Source organism: Heliangelus exortis, chromosome 1 (assembly GCF_036169615.1).
Source record: "Heliangelus exortis chromosome 1, bHelExo1.hap1, whole genome shotgun sequence".
Taxonomy (NCBI): domain Eukaryota; kingdom Metazoa; phylum Chordata; class Aves; order Apodiformes; family Trochilidae; genus Heliangelus; species Heliangelus exortis.
Window position 1 is genome coordinate 184,293,286 of NC_092422.1, and position 26,701 is coordinate 184,319,986.

Here is a 26,701-nt window from a genome sequence, read left to right on the forward strand (position 1 = left end):
TTTGGTGTCCTGCCTGATTCTTGGTGGTGGTCTTCACCCTGCTGAGTCATCATTTTCCTTGAGGTATGGGGCTGTGTAGCCAAATTATTCTGCTCTGCAGGATTAGATTTTCAGATGTGAACACCATTTTATTTGTTCCTCAGCTAGCCATGATGAGAGCATCCTCCAGCCTTTTCAGGTGATGAAGAGTTTTCCCACCAGTTACTTCATGGTAAGCTGTATGATCAGTGAAAACCATTCCTGTCTCCTGAACCAGCTTTAAGCATTATGTTTTCTGGGTAATGGATGTAATGGATTAGACAGAACATCCAAATAGGGCAAAACTGAGAGGAAAGGAGGGATAGAGAACAAAACAGTGGGATTTCACAACTCCTGGGAGAGGGGGTATAGGAATGCACTGAGTCCCAGTGAGTTTGTGGAACACCAGTTTTCAGTCTGAGGATGCACAGATGGCTTTTAGCAGATATACAAAAGATGACAACTCTTTATATTCCATAGGGTCACGTGTGTGTATGATCTCCATAAAGGTATATGGATAGTTTCTAGGGATCCATAAACTGGAAAAAGTAGAAAGACTGACAAATATTCTCTAATAAAGTGATTTGATTACAGTGAATTGAGAGAGGGGCCATATATACCACCAGTGAAAGCCTGAAATGAAATTACTTGCCAGGAGTGAAGACAGTGCCATCATCACCCACTTGTTACCTGAGAGGGTAAGTAGATGATTAGTTTGTTCTGTCTGGAAAATGCAGAAACCTGTCCCTAGGAAGTACTGGGCTGCATAGCTCTGGAAAAAAACTTTTAAAATGTTAGACAAAGTTCTTACCCACATTTACAGAGATGAACCTTGTTCTCTTCAGTCTTAGAAAATTCAAATCAAAATGTAGAAGTTCTCAAACTTGGTAGCTGTTCAGTGCGAGTTAATGAATTGTATTTTTCACCTCTTGATTTTTTGCCCCGTTTCTAGGAAGCACAGGGGATTATGTGTGCTCTGTTTTTGTTACCTCCATCACTGTGAACAGAAACGCAAAAGCTGCCTTCAAGCAACTGAGTTAAATCCCCCGGCAGAGGCTGCCCATTAGGTGGCAGCACAGATATACTCAATATCCACTGCTGCCAGGTGCTGCTCTAGGAAAGCCCTTCCATTGCTCTCAGCATCCCCAAGGTTTCTTGTGGCTGAAGAATTTTCATATTTAATATAAAATTAATTAAAGCCTGTAAATGAGGCAATTCATTTTATATTGGATCAGATAAAAAACCCAACAAACCACAAACCAAACAGTGTTAGCATGTACTAAGCTCGAAGCGCTTCCAGATTTTCAGAATGATTTTTATTACTTACCCTTTGGAAGCACATGAATTCAGCTACTCTGACTAAACCAGTTCTTTTCTTGATGATGCATTTAGCAGCTTATAGCCTAAAACTCATTTTGATGCCACCAACCAGCTCAGCTCATTGCCTGTGGAGCATAGTATTATACATGATTTTCAATTGCCATTTGAGAAACTCAGCAAATACAACAGGCACTTAATTGAGCTTCAGCATATTCCAGTGGTACTGCAACTAATTTACTTTTGTTAATGGAAAAAAGTAAGTAAATGGAGCGGAGAGCTAATTTTCTTTTTCAAACTCACGTGTCCCACCTAACTCACTACTAATTCTGTATTGTGTTGCCATAATATCAGACAAAGGAGAATCAAGATGCTGATTGCATACTCCCAGGGCTTCACCTGCTATCTTGCAAGAAGGACATGTTTGAGAATTGTTGAAGTAATGAGGTGCCTGGTCTTAGTGGCAGAGCAAAACTTCTCCTGCTCTTTGCTAAGACCTGATGGGGAAATCCTGAGTGTGTAACTGGTAATCCAACTATTATTCTAGGGCATATGCTGTTGTCCTACTGTAAAAATATAAAACATTATTTTAAATATTAAAGAAGCATCACTTTAGCATATTGGATTTTGAAAGTGTTTATTTCATTCCCCCCCAGGGAAATAGCAAGGTAATATACTAATAATTATTATCAACATTTTAATGCATAAATATTTTTTCTTATTAAATATTCTTTCAGCTATATTAGGCTAATATAAAGCCAAATTGCACTTGGAAAAATCAGGAAGAATAATACATATTGTTATGCTAATTTAAGACTAATATATGGAAGTAAATTCAGCCCCAGCTCCTAGCTTTTTGGAGCATCTTTCCTTCCATTTTTTTTTTTCCCAAGTGACTAAGTTGACGTTCCAACTTGGAAGCTGGTCTCACACCAAGTGTTTTGCAGCAACTTTTGGAACTACTCCAAAAGGAGAGGAGCTTTTTAGGATCTCTTAGGCAATTAAGGGTCACAACTCCTCCTGGGATTTGATGAGCATAATGTGCCTCCTTATACTCTATTCCCCAGAAGTTTGTCTTCTGCACAGGTGATGCTTCCTTCCTCACCCTGTGAAGTGGAAAAGCTCTGTAAGTGCCCACAGTGGTGGTATGAGACTATCTGTGAGAAGAGAAGAATATACCAGTTTACTTTTTAAAAAGCAAAAGGTATTTCAGAAGGCAGTATGAAGTAATGTTGAAAAAAATTTAAGAGTGACAGATGGGTAATAGAAAGTGTCACAGCAGTATCTGATCACTGCAAACCTTGGCTTTGTGTATTTGGCAGCATGGGACTAATGTTTTTTGATATAAAGGGAAAAGCATGAATTTTTAAACTACATGTTCTACTTTCTGCAGAATTTTGGGTCTTCCATGAAAGCTCTTCTAAAATATTAGTGTAAGCCAATGAGGATCACAGATCAAGGTGGAATCACTGCAAGTATGGCTAATGTGTGCAGGTGCTGGCAGCCACTCCAATAGCAGGAAAGCTGTTCCTTTCTGTGCAGAGCTCCTTGGAAAGGAGAAATGTGTGAACCTCTAGACTTTAGCACATGGGGAAAAAAACTATGTTGCTTTCTGGCACTACCTCAGAACCTACGCAGTGTATGTCTGGCTTTTCAATGTATAAACTAGTAAGGAAAAAACTGTCCATTTTAAATTTTCTCATTCTTATTCCATTTCAAGCCCTCAGACATCAGACTAGCAGAGTGAAAACAGACAGAAAGGTGCTGGGCCCCATGCCTAGAGCAGGGGAAGCTGGATGGTGTGAGGGAAGCGGACACAATACTCCAACTGAAATATGGCAGAGCCTGAGAGTTTGTGAATAATTATACTACAGTCACAGTAATTTCTAGAACATCCCCAAATGCAGATACTGCTGCACCAGCATCATGGAGGCAAGTCCTGTATCTGTCTGACAAGACAGTACTTATCTCCTGCTGATGCAAACTCTGGGATGATGTACATCTGTGAGAGCCCCTGACAGCTCCAGTGTAACTTCATGTAATGGAATCAGGTGGCATCGATTTCTGAGCTTTACTGTGTCCTCCAAATCACTTGTCTGAGATTTGCAGTCTATTTTGGTATAACTGAAATGCATTGCCTGTAAAATGGACAGGACTTCAGCTTCCTACAAATCTGCCAGTTCTCTCTATAAATATAATTATCCCATAAATAATTTACTATTTCATCTCTCTTACTATAAACTAAATTTTATATCAAATAATCAGGAACTTCATATTACTGCACATTTATGCGTAGTCAGGTACTAGAGGGTAGAGATCAACTACCATCAAGGTTCTCAAATGGTGAGGTTGACCCACACATATGAATCCCTACACTCATTAAGGAATCAGATTTTGCTTGGACTTCACATACCTTAGGGATCTGTGTAAGTACAGGTCTGTAGGAGATGGCCAGGCTTGGATTTAGGAGGGGGACACATTCCCAACAACATCAGCCATTACCAGAAATGAGCTGGAGAAAAGCACTATTACACTTTATTTTAGTATGCTACAAAATTCATTGTTGAACTTTATTAGGTACTTTAATACCAAGCATACTTTAAAGTAACAAAATTTATTGTTGTTATTACTTTTTACAGAAAATCAGGTATTTCAACAGTTTTCTTTACAGTTTGTTGACTTAAAAAAAAAGTTACAATTGACATGTTACAATGGAGTGGGATGGCAAAGTGGTAACATTAAAAAAGATAAAACATACTATTCATACTGAGTCAACATTTAATGATGTATACCCTGGCATGTCTCTCCTGACTGTGCACAAATAGTAGGTATCCACTGAGCTGCCCTGGCAGGGTTGTGAGGTTTTGTGATGACACTGTTTTGCAACATTTGTGTATTTTTAGAAAGGGCTCTTACATTACACAGTCACCATGATGTAAAACTTAGTAACCCATAACAAAGTAATATAATACAGAGAAACCCTGTTTTCATGATTTCTGTCACAGCAAAAGTGCCGTGACTGTAATAATGTGGAACAGAGGTAAACCTAAGGAGCCAATGATGACAGTGATACGACAGCACATCCAGATAGCAAACCCTTCACAGGCTTTTGAGGTGAGTGTATCTGAGCTAACAAAGCAGTGAATGAAGATGAGCTTCACCAAGACATCATTTAACAGGGACTTCTGAATGCATCCGGCCCTTAAGAATGTGCGTCTTCCAGCTGGCACTGGTTGGACTAATCACAGATTAAAAAAACCTGTCTGAAGTGGGTCATTAATGAGTTTATGCAGCCTCATTTGTAAACTACTTGATTTTTACCTTTCATCATCTCCTTCAGGTCAGTAGCAGGTACTGGGAATATGCTTATGTTGGGTTTTCTGTCCAGCTCTAACACTGGTCCTCTAGAAGTCAGGGACTTCCTGTAGAAGTAGGGACTCCTACATGCAGTTACAAAAGCAGATTTGGATTAAAACAACATATATTTTAAAAAAATAATGTCCAGATTCACACATAAATTTATGTGGCAGACATCCACATCAGTGTTCAGTCTCTAAGACAAGCACCAGTACACTGGTACCTTTGTAGTTAGATAGAAGAGTTATCTATTTCCCTGTATTTATCGACAGTTTGCTTAAAGATAATTTTTAATTAAAAAATAAAATAAATTTTCTGAGATTCAGGCACTAAATTCTGGAATAATTTATTATATGCAGCCAATAGTTAGAAAACAGTTTTAACTTATATTTTACTCAAGTCTTCAGTGTATTTTGTTATTTGAGATCAGCATTAGCAATGAATTATTATTTTAGCCATTTCCTCCGAAAGCCAAAGAATGAAGCAACAGGCTTCAAAAAAATCTGAAAAAACTATCATTGCAATCTTCATTCTGGGCTGGATTCAGCTGCAATATGTAAGTGAGGGCTGAAGAAATGGGGGGAGCAGCATGGTCCTGCCTGGTCCTGAGCCAGGAGATGTGTGCAGTGCTGGGAGGTAGTGGAGAGGAGCAGGGGGAGGGGATCCTTGCTTCCCTCCATTGCTCTGTGCCTGGCATTTGTCATCCAGGCTTTTTGCTGTGAGATTTTTCTTGACACCCTGTGCCTCCCAGTTTTACTGCTCGGTCACTTCTGGAAATGAGGGTGCCCCTTGGGGAGCAACCTGCTGAGCCCATGCAGAGGGAAACATCAGCCCCACCAGTGCCCTGGGGCTGACACCCCACACCCAGCCCTCACATAGCGAGTTGCAACATGGATTTTGCTTACTTGGCTCTTAATTTATATAGAGAGTTTAAGGCCAGAAGGGAGCGCTAGATCCCCTTACCTGACAGGCATTAGCATGGGCCAGAGGGTGTCACTCGGTCGTTGTGTGGCAGAACAAGGAAAAGAACAGAAATGCCCTTGCAGTGAGCAACTGTATGTTACATTTAAGGGGTAAATTGCTTTCTCCTGTTAAAAGACAAATCAAGTGCTTTTATTTTGTCACTTCAAATACAAACAGTTCTATGTGTCTTGGGAAATTATAATAATATGATACTCAGTCAGACATCCCTTATATTATATATGCTTCGTAGAACTAGAATATAGGTCAGAAATAATTTTTCGGTCTTAAGTTTGTTACAGACATAGATTAATTTGAACACATATGCAGTAAAAACTGAGAAGCTTTACAGTTTTAGTCAACTTATTATACAGTGAAGTAAATGAAGTGCAGCAATGTAGCAGTAAAAGTTATGCTTTTTCCACTAGGTGATGGAAACATTCAGAGAGTCTATTTATAAATGCTAATTTAAGAGAGATGTCCTATCAGCTTCTTGGCTACTGTGACAGGAATAGTTTGGAGTTAACTGCCTCTCTACTGTGAAAGGTTTTAAAGCTTTTTGCTTTCTGTCTGAATAAAAAAAAATGACATTTACAAACCTCTTCAATGCATATATATTACATATGTTTATCTAGCAACAACTACACCCCTTTTAATTTATTCCCCAAATGTAACTTTTCATGCATGTCTTCTGGATGCTGTATTCAGCAGCAGTTTCTAATGAGCTGGTGTGTAATCCATGATTGCACTTCTCTTCTGAAAATCACTTCCACGTCTGGCTGATCTATGTTTAGAAGGTGGTGCTTACCCATCAGGCATTTTTGCACTTGTCAGCGTTCTTCTCTGTTGGAGGCCCTTTCCCAAGCTTCTTCCCATTTTAATGTTGATGTACAAAAGCTGTTAATCGTTTTGTTTTGTGCTCATTCTAGTGAGGATTGGCTTAGTAGGACTGTGCAAAACAGAAAGAAGAGAGAAGCTGGTTTACTGCCAGCAAACAGAAAGATGTTCACACTGTGCTTGGCTCAGAGCAAGCCTCTGATCAATATTCTAATATACTTCTTTATTTGCATTTCCATTTACCATGGAAAATGACAAATTTAATCTTTGGATACGAAAAAAAATTGTAATCAACTAATCGACTCAGGAATTCAAAGTAATGAGATTGTTTCATCTAAAGTTTGAACAGTCTGAAAATAAAGATACAATGTGTTTTGGGTGAGAATGACATTTGCTAGATGAATATCATGTATTAAGCTTAAATCCTGACATTTCTGTTCTGTAGCAATCATTTCTTTCATTTCCCTGAGCACACAAACCACATTGGTAAACAAGATAAAGTAATACCTTGTGTTAAATTTCAAAGGAGCATACGCCAGTGAGAACAGAGGTGTTTTCAAGCCAAAACCTCTTTTAAAAATGAATTCTCACCCATCCAGTTTCCATATACTGCAGAGCTGCCTACACTGGAAAGGGGACACAGGCTGTGGTGGCAGCTGTGGGCAGGGTGACCAAGGCTCCCACTCCTTGATGGAGGGGACTGCCCCTGGGTGGTGCCAGAGGGGGCAGAACATGGGAATGGGGGCTTGATGAGAAAGTCTATTTACAAGTACTCACATACCAGCAAATATAAAAACATGACTGCTCCAACGTTTAGCACTGAACAGAAGGTTCTTGCACCAAATAAACTCTGCAAATTCACATCAGCTACACTCCCCTGGGTCACTCAGACCGAATAGTCAAGTCATTTGGCATGCAGTCTCCCCATTGCCTCCTGTGAAAGTGTCACTGCTCAGAGGTCCTACAAGCCCACAGCCTGGGGCAGAGGACAGTCACCTCCACCAGAACCCCACTCCCCTCATCATAACACAAGAGTCTCTGTAGGAGAGTGGTGGAATGCAGAACTCATGGGGAAATTACAATTTTTTGTGAAAACAAAAAGAAAAAGGATTTAATTGTGAAAATGACAGTGAACTAAGAGTTTCAGAAGTGGAAACTCTTGAAAACGTTACTGTAAGAAGAATGAAATATTTAATTTCCCCCTACATTCCATGAAGCAGCCACCTTCTCATATTCCCAGCAATTATTCACATGCCTTGAATCTTCTGGTCACCTTAGCCTGCTGCTAATGCACCTGCACACACTGGGGACAGTGACACCCTGGAGCAGGATGGCCAGACCTGTGAGCTTGAGGTGGCATTACCTGAGCTAACCCTTCTGCTGTTGACCTTGGGTGCCTGCTTCCCCCACTAAATTCCAATGAGCAGAAATTTTCCAAGCAAATTGGAGGCATTCATACTTCTTATAGCCCACGTGTTCAACACGTATCTGTCATCCACATGTATTTTACAAAAAAGACACTTTTCATTGATGTTGTAGACAGTAGAAAGTAGCAAACAACCTATGTAAGAAGCACAAGGGGAGCTAAGGAGGGCCCTGCATAAGACAAATGGATTAATTTTGCTTTTGTCAGAAAATGAATATGAAATACAGTGTATGCAGTGGTAAAAACATTTTTATGATGCAAGTATGTAATGGGAATGGTAGTTTCCAATTGTAAAAGAAAACTTGCTGTTGATAGCTCCATGACCTTCCTTTCTCCCTTTAACAATTAGCAAAAATGAAGGATAAAGGATTAATGAGAAATGCACATATTTGTGATAAATGTAATCTGAGTTGGGAATTTTGGTGTATTTTTAAATTATGATTGCTAATGTAACTATTCTGGTAATTATTAATATAGGTAAGTAGCACTACTAAATAAAAGAAAAGAAACAAAAAGTGCTTGAGTGTTCAATCTGTTTGCCAAGTGAAGGATGGTGGTTTTTTGATTGGTGAAACTGAAAATACCCTGAAATCCAGGGAAAGCCAAAAGTGCATGATGAGGAGGATGTGGTCTGATGCTCCTAGGAACAATCTGAACGTGACAGAACTACATGAACAATTTATTTGAATTATTTTAATTCATAATTTCATCTACCGGTGTTATCCAAAGCTTCAACAATGCTTATTGGTTTTCCATCATTATTCAGTGTTTCAGTCATAACATACTAAAAGCTCTATTAGTTCTTTTAACAAATTTTGAACACTTGTGTTATACATATGGAAATGGAATTTAATAAATGCCAGAGGTGCCTAGTTGATTAGGCAGAAATAAGTCATTCACATCCAACATCCCTCAGGCCAGTTTCTGTCACATCATAGGCTTCTGACTCCTTGAAGCTTCTTTTTTTAGAGCTACATACAAACCTTTTCTGTTGCCTAGAAATTAGTTAATGAAAGCAGTCTTTGTGAAAGCCATATTACCCAAACCACCTAAGCACTCTGCTGTTAAAGTCTCTATTTAAAGTCTTGAAAGGCTGTCTGTTAGGCTGACATCCTGACAACATGGTTATTATTCATATTTGACCCACTCAATTAGAATAGTCACTTCAGTTGACTGCAGAGCTGGGGTACTGTCACTGTGGGAGAGATTTACAGCATTTTAGTGTTTGTGTATATTTTCAGGTGGAGAACACCCATATTTTTTTGTTTTGAAGATGAATCATGAGGAGATTTCTGGGTTGGTTCCTGCCAAGGTATAAAGCATGTACTGAGTTTCAGATAGTCCCTTACCTGCAGTTACTATAAAAGCTGTAAAATGGATAGGAAATATACAGAGTAAGGCAGACACTGTAGGTCTGAATATATATTCTCTCCAGCAATGTTAACACTTTGTATCATTAGTTGCCACCAGCCATATTTATATGGTTTTCTTTGCCATTTATTTGACTGACGTCAAGAAAGCAAAACCTTTCCTAGAGTTAATCCTTTATTGCTATCTCCAAACACACATGAATACTGAGCTAAAGAGCAAATGGTATTCATGGTCATATCAGAATTGGTGCTATTCCATAACCACATCAGCTGGCAAGAGCCCCTGGGCTAATGAAGCACCAGAGATTTCTTCCCAGAGCCTCCACAGTGTTCCCACAACCTGAAGCTCTTGAATGCCATGGGGAGGAGATGAAGGAGTGAAGAAACACTGTTGCTGAAGGTCTGAAAATTTGAAAAGAGCTTGGAGCTCCTGCCTTTCACTTATGATCTGGGTCATCTCCTCAGCCACAGGTAAGTGGTTTTGTTGTTCACATTGGGGTTGGTCCAATGGTAAACATGTTAAAAGTCCACTTGTAGCTACTGCACAGCAAAATTCAAGTACCAACATGCATTCAGGGCCTGGGCAACATCCAGATGTGTGTAATTAAAGGCATGAAAGACACCAAAGATGCCCTGCATCAGGGGGCATCCAGTGATCCATCTTTCCTTGAAGATAATCCCTTTAAAGCACATAACAATGTGCTTTTTGAGTGGCCCCAGAGAATTTTTTTCATTTTCATATGACAAGAGAATAGAAGAAACTGAAATTCTAGCATGGATTTTGAAGATGCCGCCCACAGATTGTCCTGGAATAAGCCATGGGCCAGGACATGACTGAGTTATGATCTCAAGTGCCTACCTCTGCACTGCACCTGAGACACAGAGAACCTGGGTTAGAGGAGCTTACAGAAGGCAAATCTTCTGAAAAGATTCTCCTTCAACTAAACCTAAGTATAACCCAGTGGCAGTGACAGACTCTGAAACCCCGAATGTGGGTAGACTTCAAGCTACCCTGCCATGCTGCCTAATTCCTGTCTTGGGTGGCTTTCCTCTGGTTTGAATGCAGCTTCAAGAATACAGCATATGCCTATGTGTTGATGAGAGACAGGAGGAGAACAAGAGGAAGAGGGAAGAGACCTATTCGAGGCTGAAACAAGTTGTAGCTGTCATCCTTGTCAACTTCCAGCATCAGTTTGGGCTGATGGGAACAGGGCTCCCTCAGATGCTGTCTGTTACCATCCCTCACTGCCATCAGCTCCCTTGGCTGGACAGCTTGGTTCTGTCACTGTGGTACCTCCTGAGCAGGCATGACAGCATCTCTCTTACCATCACACACAGCACAGTGTGCCCGGAACAAGGGAGGAGGCTGAGTGTATGCTCGAGGTGTATACTAAAACAATGAGATGTAGTGATCAGATTCTGCTGAACAGTGGGCAGTGTTTTCCTCCATTTCAATATTTGCTCTGTGCTTCTTGAGAAAAGGAAATTTTTTATCATAATGAACAAACACAGTAAAAAGCCTCCTGTTCTTTCTCCTAAAGAGTTTTCTTTTACTGTGGAGCATCACAGAGATGCTTCTTCCTCTGGTGGTTCCTTTCCAGAAGGCTCATCAATTTGTCTTTTGTATTTGGTGATGCTTCTGGCGAGTTTGGGATGGAAATCACGTCTCAAGACAGCTTTGCTGGCACGGGAGATCTAGTATGTTGTTGGAAGGACTGGAGAGAGGCTGAGATGTCTTCATCAATAAGGTCTTTCATGTGAAGTAGCTTCCTGTGCTGCAGAATTGTAGGCTCAAGTCAAGCGAAATCAGTTACTGGTTGTTCATCTATTTTTATTTCCTCTGTGTGGTTTGCTGCAGTCTTTCTTTACCCAGATGGTAAAAAAAATTGCTGTCACTAAACAGGACACCCTGAACAGTGATTCCTAAACTCTTCCTGTTCTGTAACTGTTTAATTAGAAAATATTTTACTTCTTCATAGTCTGCACACTTGTCAGAGTTATTTTTTCAGTTTCTCCCCTGGAACCCAGAGGATCCATAGGCATTTTAGTTTCAGCAGCCCTTAAGCTGTGTTATCAGACTGCCATAAAACTATGCACTGACTTTATTTAAAACTTTATTTTAAAACTTTGATGTGTAGTTGTTTACTGAGAGTCCCTCTAAGGATATGAAGCCATGTCAGTGGAGGTATCTGGGAAGGTGGTCCTGGGACCACCTGGGACCAGATGGTCCTGGGAAGATCAGGCAGAAAATGTTTGGATTGTCACTGTAAATTCTTATGGGTTTTTTTTTTCATTTTGTTAATAACAGTTTATATCTAGCTTTAATAGCTTTATATCTTCAGGAGTTTTCTTGTACTGTGCTAGGTGATGTTAGAAGTTGAAGTTCTTTGGTCTGGAAAAACAAATATTATAGACATTGATGCAGAACTCTACTTATCCAGGCTTGGGCATCAGGGAGGGCAGAAGGCAGTGCCCAGGGCTAGCATGGGGTGTGAGGGGGCTGTGAGGAGGCCCCAGTCACTGAGGTGAGTCTGGTGCTCAGGCACCTGTTGGGTTGAGCCTGCATTCTGTGCAGCAGAGAGAGTGGGAGTTCAGACCTGGGAGAAAGCCAAGATACCGAAGCAGATTTTTGAAGGTGCCAGCCAGGATCTCTGCATAAGGAAACTGCTACGATGGGGCTTATTTTAGTGCTGTGGCAGAAGCAGAGCTCTGCTCTTTTCTCAACAGACGGGATTTCTTAAAATGATTTCCAATTTAGATAATGAGTTTTTCTTCCTAACAGAAGGAGGAGGGCCGTGACAGTTCTCTGACCATTCTGGCATGCTATAATGACATTTCTGTGAATGAAATTTCCAGAAATAATTTGCTATTTTACTTATAATAATTAAAACTTTGTCAATAAGTTCAGTTTAAATGTGTCAGAAATCATAGTAAAAATATCAATGCTGGTGATCCTTAAATGCTGCAGAATAATAAAAGCTTTAAAGCTTTCCTTTCTTTGTGTAAAATGAATTTCCCTGTTTTTCAGCCAGCACCAAAACTGCATTACCTGGGAGCACGGCAGAAACCCCACCTGCTTCTGTTCTGTGCAAAGACACATCTGGGGGTTTCCAAGAGTTTTCTGAACTTCCTGTTTGTAGGGACTTATGCTGGGGGGAAGAGAAAATCTGATGAGAGGGGTGGGCCAGGTCTGGGAACCTGGCAGCTCTGGCTGATAGGGCTCACCAAGGAGGGAAAGGGGCTTCATCCAGAGCACCTCTGGGGCAGAGGCTTGCCAAGGCAAGGCTGTGGGATCCTTCATCCTGAGCACAAACTCTTCTCAGAGTGATTGGCTTCTGTAATGTTGGGTCTCAATCAAAACCTGCTAATGAGCTGCAAACATTGATCCCATTTCTGCCTCTGTGAAAGGTACAGTTGCCAAGCCGCATGTTTATGGGAAACTAAAGCACAAGGATCTGGGAAGCTTTACTCTGAGGCTTCAAAATGTTGACCTATTGTTTAGCTTACCTGAAGACAGCAATATTAATTAACTGGCTGTATATGCTCTAGGCAAATGTTTGGTTCTGTGCCTAAGGACCACGATAATTTCCAAAACTATGAGATTACACACAAAATTACTAAAATAACTCTGTGGGGTTAGTTGATATTCATCTAGAACAGACTGCAAAGCCCCGGTCTAAGGAGAATGTGTGGTTTTTGGTGACCACCATCCCTCATGGAAACCTGTCTGATGGTCAGCAAGGAGTGTGTTGGTTGCTCATGGTCCTGAGGGCATCATTTCAGTCATCTTCCCTTTCCAGCTGTCCAGCAGGATTGCTGCAAAACTGATTTACACAGGCTTTGGACAGTATCTAAGGATTTATTATTGCTATTAATTTACATTATTGCCTTAAACATTGTCCTGAGTTGCTGTAGAAGAGTTAAGTGCACTCTTGCAAAAGACAAAGAGGAGATTCCTTTCCTGAAGAGCTTTCAGGGAAGAGAACAGAAGTCAGGCTGTGATGAGCAGTGCAAAGAAAAATCACTTCACAGATAAGGAAGGGGTGGGTTAAAAAATTGCCAGCTGAAAAGAATACAGAAAGGCAGGTTGGTTTGCAGTAGCCCTCAAGGATGGCTGTGGTACAATTTCCTGGTTGTGTACCTTCTTCTTTGAGTCAAAACAGGAAGGTGACAATCTGGCACATCCAGCAAGCCCTGTAGTTTTAGGCATATGGGGCTCAGCAACTGCTGCACCCATGAAATGTTGATGGCAATGAAAAGAGCATCACTCTCTCGAATGAAAAGAACATCACTGCCTTCCTCCTATCTGTGGGAGCCCATCATTGGAGGGAAACTGTTGGTTCCCAGCTCTTCCCATTTCCCACAGGGAAATGCAGGCACAGATGTTCCCCATATGGTGTTCCCTGCACCCAGCACTGCTTCATCTCCCTAATGCCACCTCACAGCCGTTTCCTGCTCTTCCCACTGTCCCATTTCCACACACTGCTGTGCTCCACACACACAGTCCTGGCAATGGCTCCAGTATGTGATGCCTTCCTGATGAAGACTGATTATATAACTCCCCAGGTAATCAATCTGTAAGCATCTCAGTACATGCAGTGCTTTCTAGCCCTGTCCTTGAGGCCTGTTTATTTGAAGGCAGGAATATAGAAACTTTAACCATATGAACTCCAGTTGTAATCTGTGGTGTCTGTTGCAGGAGTGAGAAGACCATCAGTGGTCCAGAGGACAGCTCCTTTCACAAGCTCCCCCTCTCCAGCAGAGCTTTCTCTAACACTCAGATGTGGCATCCATGTAGTGCTGTAAATAGCCCACTTCATTCTCTCCTCTGGAAGGACCACAATTTATAGAGCATAAGATTAGCTCCAGGGCGTAGAAGCTTCTTTCCCCATTCCTCCCTACACCTGATTCCCACCCACAGAGACCATTTTCCACCAGTTTGGCTGTTCCTGCCAATGACCATAAGACAGTTCTTGTGTAAATACCACCAGCCCTGTGGAAAGCAGTAACAGGAAAGGGGGAAAACCCCACCCCACCATTTCAAACCAAAACCCAGTTCCACCAGGATTCCTCAAAACTCAGTCACAACCTCCTCAGAGGCAGTAATTGTTCAGAACAGCCCGAGAGACAAAGACACTGATGTAGATTTGCTCAGAAATGAAGCTCAGCAATAAAAAAGGGGGGGATCTTAGACAAAGAGAGAATGAGTCTGCTCTGCATGGTTACACCTGCAGCAGTGCACCCTGAGGAGCTGTGCAGTAACACCTCACACTCTGCCTATGGCAATTAGTATGGGGGTTAATCACTATCCTGCTGCGCAGCTCTAACAAAGTTCTGATAAAGGCTTCCACCCTCCCAGCCTAAACAAGAGATTTTTGTCCATCCCTCCCTCTCATTGGGCTCCATCAGGGTACAGCCTTGCAGCCAGCACTGTGGGCCAGGGGTGGGAGCCCTGTGTGTGCCCTCGTTGCTGGGATTCTAGGGTCTTAGCAGGGCTTGGGGTGGTGCCCCGAGGCCCTCGCCTCCAACAGGCCCCAAGGGTGTCAACTTTTCAGTGTCGGTGCCTCCTGGGTTTGGTATTCAGCACCAACTGAGACACCTTCTCAGTGCTTAAATAAGAATGATGGATTTCTGCTCTGGAGTGATAGCTTGTGTTGTGCGGCTGGGCTAATGTATGCCAGCTGTCATCAGCCCTGTCAGCTGCTCCTGTCAGCGAGCAGCAGATAAGTAAACCTGTGATGATGAATATCCTGGAGAGAGCAGGGATTAAATATTTCATTGGTTCAGACATTGAAGCATGTCCTCATTTGGAGTCCTTTTATAGTGGTCACATTCTCTCACATCACCCCAGCCCTGGTTTTCTGACGCTGTGGGGCAGGGGATCGCTGGTGACAAAATCCCTGCAGACAGGATGAGCCAAGCTGCTGCTTCAGTCCCAGCAAATTAACAAATGAGCAGAATATTGAGGAAAAAGAAAAACCTGCTTATTTTTTCTGCATGCCTGACAAGGCAGTTATGCAGACCCAGGACAGGTGGCTCAGCACCCATCTTGGGCTGTCTCTGGAACACACAGCTCAATACCCCGTGCCATGGACCCAGCATGTACAGCAGGGTGCAGTATGCACACTACGTGTAGCACTGTGGAAAGCATCTGCCATGGTTGTAGTTAAGCAAATGTGGTTGTCCCATGGTGTTCCCAAAGTAGTAGGTGACCAAATGCTGGTGATAAACTTGGTGGTTGTTCATACAACTCCTGCAGCATCATGTGTGCCTCCTCCTTCTTCTCTAAGGTGTTTCTCAAAACCCACTGCTAGTGAAGTTTCACAGTTTTGATTACTTGGATACAGGAAGAAATGCATTCATTCAGATTTCTTTATTCTCCTGGGCCTTCCTGGTATTGCCTGTAGGAACTTTATATTGAAGGGATTTTCAGTGCAAAATACCAGTTTGTTGGCTGAAGTTTTCTTGGATGCTTCTTGTTTTTATAATTTCAAATAAAAAAAAATGAAAGAAAATACTCTGATAAAGAAGGTCTTGCCTGCTTTAGAAACATGTTCTTTTACACTAAGTACCTACAGAACCAAATCAAATGAAAATGTCTCCTATTTCGTTTGACACCAGCAGAAAAAGAAGACCCAGCTTGTCAACACTGCTCAAGAAAGCAAAAACTTATTTTCCAGAAAGCCTTAATGAGCCACAAGCCTTTGCAAACCAGGGAGACATATAAATAATGAGCCTCTGAAAAGCCTGACTTCTTTCTTTTTTACCTTGATTTTCTGAGAGCTAAGTTTTCTTTGCAATTATGAGGAACAGAGTGGTTCTTGGTTTGTTTTCTTTTTTCTTTCATTTTCTTTTTTCTGGGAAGCCAAGATTCAAGTGCAACATTCAAGTCAGAGTTGGAACTTGGAAAAAACAACAGTATGAGCAGTCAAGACCAATTTCTAAACCTGTAGGTAATTGAAGAGACCTTTCATATTCATCCTCCCTCCTCTTTATACAATCTAACCTTTATCAGTGCTGTACTTTTGAGCTGGACAAGAGATATACAGTGTCTTCCACGCTGGTGTGTTCCTATATAAGTCTGTGGTTCCACTGACTCAGGTATCTGAGGACTCAGCAGCTGGATCCCAGCAGAGAACAAGTGTTGAGGCTTTGCAGATATCTTGCTGCTTCCCTGTTATGTAAGGTGCCAAAATCAGTATTCATCTGCGCATTGCTAAGTAGCAGCATTTCTGCTTTTTTTTTTTTTTTTCTTTAATGCAGGGAAAGTATACTTAGTGCTGCCTTCTTATATAAAAGCAACAAATTTAATGAGATGCATTTCCCTCAGGCCCCATGGAATAGAATTTGTTCTGTAATAAGAGACCAATGTGTTTTAATTGCTTCTTGTAGACTATTATTACCTGTTAAAATTGACTGAAAGTGTGACACCAGCAAAAAACTTCTCTCTCTTCTATTTCTATTTCCTTTTACTTTAGAGCTTCAACATCTAAGGATAAAACATGACAGATGTCTCAGGTATGTGACAGGTCATAAAATACTGATTCTTCATGTTGCCTACTAATGAAACACATGCCACTGTGGATAAATCTTTAATTTGGATTCCTGACTTCTGATTGTGATGACCTCGGTTTAGGTTGCAGTCTAGAATTACAAAGGAATGGGTTTGGTCCCAGGAAATGTAAAGCCTGTGAATGAGGAATCAATTTTACTTTTCTTTAACTAGTGCTTTTGATCTAGACTCTTAAGCCATATATATTTGGTTACAATATACATCTGCTGGACACCATTTTGGACCTTTCTGGTTCCTTTTTGACTCGGTAGAGCCAACTCAACTCCTAAGTTCATGGCCTACAAGAGAGCGGGGGTAGGGCTTTTTAAACAGGTGTGTAGTGAGAGGACAAGGGGAAATGGTTTAAAACTTGAGGAGGGGAGATTTAGGTCAAACATTAGGAAGAAATTATTTAATTTGAGGGTGGTGAGACACTGGAATGGATTGGCCCAAGGAAGCTGTTGCTGCCCCCTTCATGGAAGTGTTAAAGGACAGGATGGATGGGGTCTTGAGCAACCTGGTCTAGTAGAAGGTGCTTCTGCCCATGCAGGGGGGCTGGAACTAGATGATCTTTAAGGTCCCTTCCAACTTTAGCCATTTTATGGTTCTGTGATTCATACAATAATGAGAAGCACTGTGGATCTCTCAAAGACTTCTCATTGGGATTTTTTTCAGTGTATGAACCTTCTCCCATTTATGTATGAAATAAATCAATCATTTTTACTAGATTATTTTCCAGTATTTTTTTATTTCCTTGTTGAAGGAAATTTTCAGGTGTTCTAGGTAATTTTCACCTAGAAAAGACTCAGACCAGTCTTTTTTGCCTGTGTCCTTTTCCCTGACTGCAGGCATTATTTGTTGGCTAGAGTTGAGTGTTTAAGATTTTTTGGCAGCAAGAAGAAGATGCTGCTTTACTTGAACCTCCCTTTCAAGCAAAATTATGGAAAAAAAATGTTCAAAATTAAATCCGTAATTTCTTTTGATCAGGGGTTGTGTATCATACAAATTTAAGGTCCAGGAAAAAATGCAGTACTACTGCAAGGAAATGGTGGCATGTGCCAGTCTCCTGACTTGAGCCGGTATGAGCAGACCCGTGTCACATTTCACTTCTAAAGTAATTCTCCATCTGTAACTGAAAACTTCTCCCAGAAAAGTTAAAATCTTCCCTCCTAAAAGTAGCCCTTTCTAATGTGGTGAGCACCCTTTTTAATGGTGTAACTGTGTGCTTTCAGTGCAAAATTATCCTGGGCCAGAACCCTAGTGCAAAGGACCCAGTGCAGATGTTTAGCTCTGAGAGTAAAAGTTCTTGGAGTCTGCCATGGTTTCGCTGTTGTTTAGGGGGAGATCCTTGCTTTTCATAACTCCCATGCCTGGGAAACCCATTGGCCCACAGGCACTGAACTGGGGTCCTGCTCCATGTGGGATGAACAGTGCAGGTATGCTTCATGCTTTTTCTATTGGAAGCTGAAGGACATATCCTCTGTGTTGCTTGGAAGGGGTGGGCAGGCTCTTCCATGATGCTCCCAGAGGAGCTTGGAAGGTTATCTACTTTTTCACTTCTGTAAGCCAGTCTACTAAAAGACCTGAACCATCCCTTCAAGTCTTGTCTCTGGTATTCACTACTGGGGTTACAATCCAAAAGCGCTACTTAGATAACTGCTAAGAAAATAAATACAAAACTTGCTGTAAAGAAATATTCTTGGGGTTGTGATCAGTGGTTCACTGTCCAGCTGAAGGACTGCATTTATTAGAGTTTCATGGGAATCTCTCTTAGGTCTGATATTTTTAAAAGGCACTAAATTCTATAGGGATATCATACTTTCTCCCCAGATGACTTACACAGAAGGCACTTCCAGTAATCAGGGAAAGAAAGATTTCCTAGCCCTTATTTCTGTTCCAATTGTACTGTCTATTTTTACCACGCTGTCATTAGCATTTGCTTGCTAAAAATAAACATACTTTAAATGCAATTCATTACATAGCACATTAGGGAAAAGACAATTTATGCTCTAGTCAAGAAGAAATGTTTTTAAGAGATAAATTGGTTCATGCAAATATCCATGGCTTGCACTCAGTGTGCGTGGTACTCGTAGAGATGATGCTCTGGTTTCAGTTGATTGATGGGACAGATCACAAAATTCAGGAAGCTGTTGAGGAGCTCACTGCAACATCTTATACTATTGTAATTAAAAGCATGACCATAGTTATGTAAGACAAAAATAAAAAAGCTATAGAGGCTGTTGGAAACAGTTCTCCCCTATAGCTTTGGAGTAGCGGAACTGTGACAAAAGGGCAGACATGGGTTTTGGGGAGGAGGTTTTCTATATTCTATTGACCATAGAAGCTTTCTAAAGCCTAAACATCACGGCTTGTTACTCACAGAACAGGGAAATATTACAAGGACATAGTTTTGAATCAGAAAATGCCACTTCACAAGGATTTTAAAGTGGATTTAGATGAGAAAGGAGCTGGACAGTCATCTTTGGTGTACCTGTCTTTCATGAATCACCTGCTCTCCTTTTCATTTTTAAAACATAATTCTCACTTTCAAAACATTTTTGTGGAAAGTATTTCAAACAAAACTTTCTATTTTCGATGGCACTTTTAGCAGGAGTACTTCTGGGGCGTGTAGGGAACTATTTCTCTGAACCAAGGTTCAGAAGTAGCAACTTGAAGCTGAGCCTCATGTGCCCTCATGAATGCCCCTCTCTCCCTCCCGTTATAATTCAGAACAAAAGTAACATACCATAACTAAATAACAAACCATACAAAGATAAAACCGACTCATAAGCTTCAGGATATCTGGAGGGAAGCAAAGCTTTCAGTTCCAGCCAGTACTAAATGAGCAGGATGCAGCAGGTCCTGCAAAATCGAGACAGTCTGATTTCACCCACTAGAGGGGAGTGCTGGACCTGAAGTTACCAGTTAATCACAGCAAGACTGGTAATTTCAAAATAAGAACGAATGTTATTTTTAATTTAGGACAATGTAAAACTGGAATATGCCAAAAACTGTTATTACATGTTCAAAATCCAAATCAAGTAAATTTAGGATGCTTCAGAAGATAGTACTTTGAAGTTACCACATTATAGTTTTAAAAAAATCTAAATCTACTATTTTACATGAAAAACATGAGGGGTTTTTCCTACATTGTTTTGCAATGCATATATGAAACAGCTTAAATTAAAATGCAGTTTTTGTAAATTCATACACTGTATCTATAAAATACTTCTGATGATTCACAGACATTTGTATTAAACCTGCAAAAGCCAACACTTTGCTGTCCCAAAATAGTTTTAGTGGCAGGTTCCTTGGCTAATTGCAAACACCTGACACAAAATGGGAAGGGGGGGGAGGGGTCCTGTGTGTGCTTCCCATCTTGGACAAGCTGCTGGGGGAATGCCATAGTAGTGGGACAAAGAAAGCTCTGAACAAGGTAGGAAAAAAATCTCTGATTTCTTCTCAGGGCATCTTAGCTGTACAGTTTGGGCACTGCAGCAGTTCCTGGGCACTCATTTCACTGGAAACATCCACTGAAGTAGCACAAGCTAAAGCAGGTCTGTTACTGATGTTTCTGATTTCAGGGTTGGGGAATGTGTTAGCACTGGTGCTCCCCATCGAGGGAGCTGATTTTGGACAGAGGTCCAAGACTCAGGTTTGAAGCTGGCTGGTCCTGCCACTATACTTTAACTACAGAGCTTTAGTCACACTAACCCCTTAAGACAGCATTAGTGGGAGATGATGCCCCCCTCCTGCTGCAACATCTCCTCTGCCTCAGTGGTGATCACAGGGGGGATCTGTTCACAGCCCTGCTCACCATTGCATCTCAGGCAACTCCAGCATGTTGTTTCTTACTGGCATTTTACTGCAAATTCTTAAACCAAAACTCGTATCTGGGGTACCTAGTCCTGTCCCACTGCTCAGAGAAGGGTCAGACACAGCAGGATGCTCAGGGCTGTGTCCAGTCAGTATCTCCATGCTGCAGTTCTTCATCATGTTCACCACAAAAAATGTTTTTTCTTATATTTTATTGGAATTTCCTGCATGTCAGCTTGTGCCTATTGTGTCTTATGCTGTCTCTGGGCATCACCAAGAAAATTCTGGTTCTTTTTTGCTGACCTCCCATCATGTATTTGTGCATATTGACATGGTCCTCCTTGACCCTTTTCTGTTCCATGTGGAGCAGCTCCAGCTCTCACAGCCTTTCCTCACTGGTGAGATGCTCTGGCCCCTTCACCATGTTAATTGTCCTTCATTGGACTCTCTGCATCATGCACACCATCTCTCTTGCATTGAGCCCAACACAGGACACAGCACTTCAGGTGTGGCCTCACCAGTGCTGAGCAGAGAATCTTATGAACATGCTTTGTCACACATTGCTGGCTCAAGATCAGTTTGATGTCCACTAGGACTTCATTAGCTTATCTATGAAGTTGTTATGGCAAACAGTGTCAAAAACTCCACTAAAGATATGACAATGTCCACTGCTTTCCCCTTGACCACTCAGCCAGTCATATTTGCTTCCAAGGTTTGTCAGGTGTGATTTTCCCTTTGCAAGCCCATGCTGACTGCTTCCAATCACCCTTTCATTCTTTGTGCTTGGAAATGGTTTCCAGGATTATTTACTCCATCACCTCTCCAGGATCTGGGGTAACACTGCTATGTTTATTGTTCCCCATATCCTCCTGCTTGGATATAGGAGTGACACCTGCTGTCTTTTATGCCAAAAATGATGCGAAATTTTAATTACAATGACTTTTCATTCAATCACTGAATAGAAAACTATTTCTATGGTAATATTCTTATGACAGGAACAGCAATTTTTTCAGGTGGCCTCCCAAGCAGGTTTTTTCCTTGGCCGCTCCCTCTGTCCCCCAGCTCTTCTTTTCCTGCTGCCTTTTCAGGGAGTGTGACCAGGACATCAGCCCAGGGCACATGAATCATTGTGATGTTTCCTCACATGCTCAGCTGACTCCAGAGAACTGAACCTCTGCAACAAGTTTGTTCAGCTGGTACAAGGAGGGAGTTCAGTGGGAGCTGATAGTGGCTCAGAGGATGTAATGGGAAGTGAAAATCTTTTAAAGATTCTTTTTCTTCTCTCTCTCCTCATAACTGATTTTCAGTCCTCTAGAAGCCCTATTGAATGATGGGAGACTGCTGATGGTGGCCCCAGTGAGAGCAGCTCTCATAGGGGCTGCAGTGCAAGGTGCAAGGCACCACAGGCTCAAAGGCACCAACATGGAGCCTGTGAGCCTGTGAACATGGGATTTGCCATTGCAAAGTTTATTTTCTTCCTTTTTCCCTTGTTTTCAGCTCAGGGTCACCACTACAGGAAGCACATCGAGGTGCTGGAGTGTGTCCAAAAATGGACAACGAAGAAGAGGAAAGGTATAGAGCACAAGAGGAGAGGCTGACGAAACTGGGGTTGTTTATTCTGGAGAAAAGGAGGCTGAGGGGAGCCTGATCACTCTCTCCAAATACCTGAAAGGAGGATGTAGCAAGGTGGGGGTTGGTTTCTTCTCCCTAGTAACAAGAGATAGGACAAGAGAAAATGACCTCAAGTTGTGCCAAGGAGGTTTAGATTGGATATCAAGAAAAATTTATTCTCTGAAAGATTATCAGGCACTGGAACAGGATGCCCAGAGAAGTGGTGGAGTCACCATCCCTGGAGGTATTTAAAAGATGTTTAAATGTGGTGTCTAGGGACGTGGCTTAGTGGTGGATTTGGCAGTGTTAGGTTTTTGGCTGAACTCGATGATCTCTTCCAACCTAAGTGATACCATGATTCTTTACTCCTAGGGCAGGTGACAGGTACTTTTCTCCCATTATTAAGGTTTTCTCTTCCTATACCCATCACAAATTTCAATCATAGAATCATACAATAATTTGGGCTGGAAGGGACCTCTAAAAGTCATCTAGTCCAACCCCCCTGTGGTAATCTCTGTCCTCTTCTGCTTTCATTCTCTTTTATTCCAAGAAGAGAAAAGGAGGGAGCACTGGCATTCCAATTATTTATATGTAAATGTTTTCTCTACTTTTGTCCTAATTTAGCAAAATTTGAGTCCTGCAGGAGCAGGCAACAGAATCCCTTTTACTTCCATCAGGCATTCTTACAGCTTCTGTCTTGGCTAGCAAAGCAGTGTATGAGACCAATGGAAAACTGACATTCTTTCATCCCTTCTGCAAAACTTGTTTCATAATTATGGGCCCTATTCTAAAATGTATATGCATCCTTAATCCTCCTAATATGTAGGGTTTAATATGTATAAAAAGCCTGCTACATACATCACCTCAGCACAGAATTTCAATTGCTGGAAGGGCTGAGACTGAATTTAAATGGAAGCACTATGCATGGCAATGAGCTCATTTTGACAGGCTGAATTAATTTTAAATAATAAGGAAGTAATTTCCATCTCACTAAATGCCTGCATTTTTCTGTAAAAATAAAGCACTATAGTCAGAAAGATACTCTTGAGAAATGTCTCTCATAGAGATAGGTAAAGCTGACAGCAATTAAAAAAAGTAAATAAGTCATAATTACAATGGTAAAAGATAGTATTAAGTGTTAATGCACTTTCAGCTCAACTGCTTTGATTGCATTCTGCTTTATCTCATTAACTTTATATCATCATCTGAAGATACATAGATTTCAGCAAAGACAAATGCCTACAGAAGTTAGATATGGCTGTTGTGAGGGTGCAGTCACAACTGCCTGATGCAAAAGAAAAGACCATGAGAATAAAAGACATGGGAAGATGTGAAGAAAAAGATCCCTATGCTACCATCACTGCTGTCTCCCAAAACCCCAAGACTTAGAGGTTTTAAAATGAGATGGCTGGATAGTCATGTGGGAGACACGTCTTTCTTCTGTTGAAGAATGACCAAAAGAATTGACGGTGCTTCCTGTGACAATAAAGACTTATAATGCTCATCAGGAAATGGAAAGCATTATGTTCATATCTCTTTTCTGGAAGGAAGGATTTGCTCCACACCCCAGGCCATCTGGGAAAGCCTTCCCATCACTAAGCTAGGAATCTAGCAGGGTACATGGCACTGCAGTATGAAGATTTTCCCACCAGTTTGCACCAGAGCTTCAGGGTCCACACTACACCTTGAGTGATGTTTATTTAATGAACTATGCACAGGTAGGCCCTGGTAGGCTCACAGACACATACCCATGCCCTAGGGAAGGGCTGTAAGCACTAGACACTGTCCACACCTCTCCTTGAATACCAAATTATTTTCTGCACAGCATCAGCAAGGAGATCCAAGCCATAGGTCTGTGTGTGTTCCCCTCTTCTCTAGCATGGCCTGTGTAGGGCCCTCTCCCATGACCTGGACAAAACAATCCTTCTTCTTATCCAGCAGTGTGGTGGTTTGAACATCCACCCAGGAGCTGGGAGATCCTGGTTCAGCTCTAATCCTTGCACTAGCTACTTGACTGCAGTGTCTTGTATAAAATGCAGCTTTCTTTGTCCTGTAAGTGAAACGAGGAGAAAGGGAATAAAAATACAAGATCAAGGATGACATTGTAACTGGTGACAGGGGCACTAAGCTGTTGAAAAGGTGATCTGACTTCCACTCTCTGCTCCCATTAATATTTAATAGTCATTAAATTAAAAGTCAGGGATGTGTAGGATTAACTACGGGTCAGCATCCTCGTACTTACATCCGAATGAACGAGATTGTATTAGTATGGATGGAAATAAGCTATTAGCAATGAGCATGACCAGTATGTCAGTAACAAGCATAAATTTAAACAATTTAAGCACTGTCCCTGAGAGCACAAAACAGTGAAATGGCTCCTCCGGTACAGAGACCCACAGAGACCCTGCACCAGTGCTGAAACCTCCTCCAGCACAGACGCTCCCTGACATCTGAAACCCTTCAGTAAAAATCAGCCTTTTCTCTCCATGGATTTGCTCAAGGGACTTGTGAGAGACTGACACTGCTGATCACTGAGAAAACATCCATAAACAGCTTCTTGTGTGATCAAAAGCAGTGATCACACAAGAGCAGGCTCTGAAGGATGCAGTAACTGAGCCACCTGCACTGACAGAAGAGGAGGTGAGTGCCTGGCACAGGACTTGGGGCTCCCACCCCACAAAGCTGTCAGGCTCATTTTCACTTTGCAGAGTGTGAGTGGCTGATGGCCAGAGCTGCAGAAGTGTCCTCCTGTTCCCCTCCAGCCCTTCCCTGTCACCGAGGCACAGAAGAGCCTCAGCCTGACTTTTCCTTCGCGTGGTTCCTATTTCAGACACAACATGGGAATGTCACTGGTTGCAGCTGTTAGTGCAGAATTTCCTTGTCCTTCCCATGCTCACTAAAATGAAAAGCAGTTTAACCCCAAGCAACCTTTCCACATCTGGAGGAACCACACATGAAGACTGACTGGCAGCTTGTCACCTTGTCCCTCAGTGGAGAGAGGTGGGCTTGTTCCTGTCCTTGTGCAGAGAGGGCTTCCCTCCAGTTATGTGGTTTCCCTGTGCTGATGAGTAGAGGGAGAAAAGCAGTCCTCCACCGAGGGGATGCCTGCTGGATTTCACCAGACAGCTCAGATCTCAAACAGTTTCTCTTCCCACAGTTGCTAGGAAACCAAGAGAGCAGCCAAAACAACTATTTAGTATGTTTTTTTCCCCCCACTTGTCTCATTCTGAGTAAAAACAGTTTTAAGCTTTGCAGGGCTTTCCCTATGCTCCTTGTAGTGAAGGGCTGGACAAGATCAGGGTTGGAGAGGAGAGTTTGACCTCAGTAGCTTTTGCAGGAGGGTTCCAATTGCAAAGTTTGTCTCCATATCTGGCCATCAGGAAGTTCCCTACATTGAACTGTCTCCAGGAGACTCAAACATGCTTATCCACAAAGAGTTCTTTCAGCTGCCCCTTGTAGCTGCTGCTGGCATGTCCACCTGAGTCAGAAGCAGCTCCAGATGTGATTCTGATGAAACCCATTGTCCAGCTCTTACCTTACATCAGTTTTTCAAATGACAGTCCTGTGTCTGTCCCTTTGCAGGCCTGAATCTGGCTGAACCCATGACCATCTCCAGGGTGCCTGGGAGTGGGGACATTGCCAAATGCCCTGCAGGATTCTGGCTTTCCTTGCTGGAGCATCACCATATGGGAAGAGACCATAAGGGCATTGCCATGGCTGAGAACTGGACAGCCAGGGAGCCAGCAAAGAACAAAACCCCATGAGAGGTTATGCCTGCCAGAAACATCACCCAGGAGAAAGCTCTCACCCACATTTAGCTGCAATAACAGAAATGAATGAGAAAATGGACTTGGACAAAGGAGAGCAAGCTGATCACTGGTCAAGGAAGAGGTAGATTTCCAGACCAAGTTTTGTAGTACCAGCACAAGACAATTGTGTCTTCTTCATTGGGACTGGGAGGCCAATAAAAAACCTTGGGAAATAGCCTTCCCTTCACAAATGACTCTGGGCACTTTGCTTCTTTATTTCTCTGTCATAGAGGGATTTTTTAAAGTTCAGCAGCATGTTCACAATGACGTCTAACTCAGGAGAGACTTGTAGTGTCTTGGAAATACCACCTATTAAGATATACAAGGGAAACTAAACCAACCTCAAAATATTAACAGTTCCATGTATTTGCTAATGGTTCTGTGCTGACTGTGAGAGCTGGATTGTCATTCCCAGCACAGCACCTGTAAATTCTGCTGGCTCCCCAGTGCACTTGGATTTTTTTTATTAAGTGGTTATGTGTTGTGCTTCCTTCATCTGAAACCTCCTGTTTCCTGTTGGAGCTGTGGCTCTGATAGGAAGTTGTAATCCTGCAGTCTTGGTGAAAACTGGTTGTTAGCTCATATATTTTGTAACTCTGACAAATAAATCTTGTTGTGCATGTTAGTG

At 41.9% G+C, this 26,701-nt stretch overlaps 1 protein-coding gene across 2 annotated transcripts in view; it reads right to left on the minus strand.

Annotated features, from left to right (window-relative positions):
• Positions 1–3,873: 3,873 nt before the first annotated feature.
• The window catches only part of LHFPL3 (LHFPL tetraspan subfamily member 3), a 225,985-nt gene continuing 203,157 nt past the window's right edge, over positions 3,874–26,701 (minus strand). The window contains exon 4 of one of the 2 annotated variants that reach the window (XM_071733993.1): positions 3,874–6,601. Coding sequence is in view for 1 of the 2 variants with exons in the window: in XM_071733995.1 (XP_071590096.1) it covers positions 6,573–6,601 (29 nt within the window). In the remaining variant the exon portion in view is untranslated. The remainder of the gene's footprint in view (positions 6,602–26,701) is intronic. The other variant, XM_071733995.1, reaches the window with a different exon arrangement.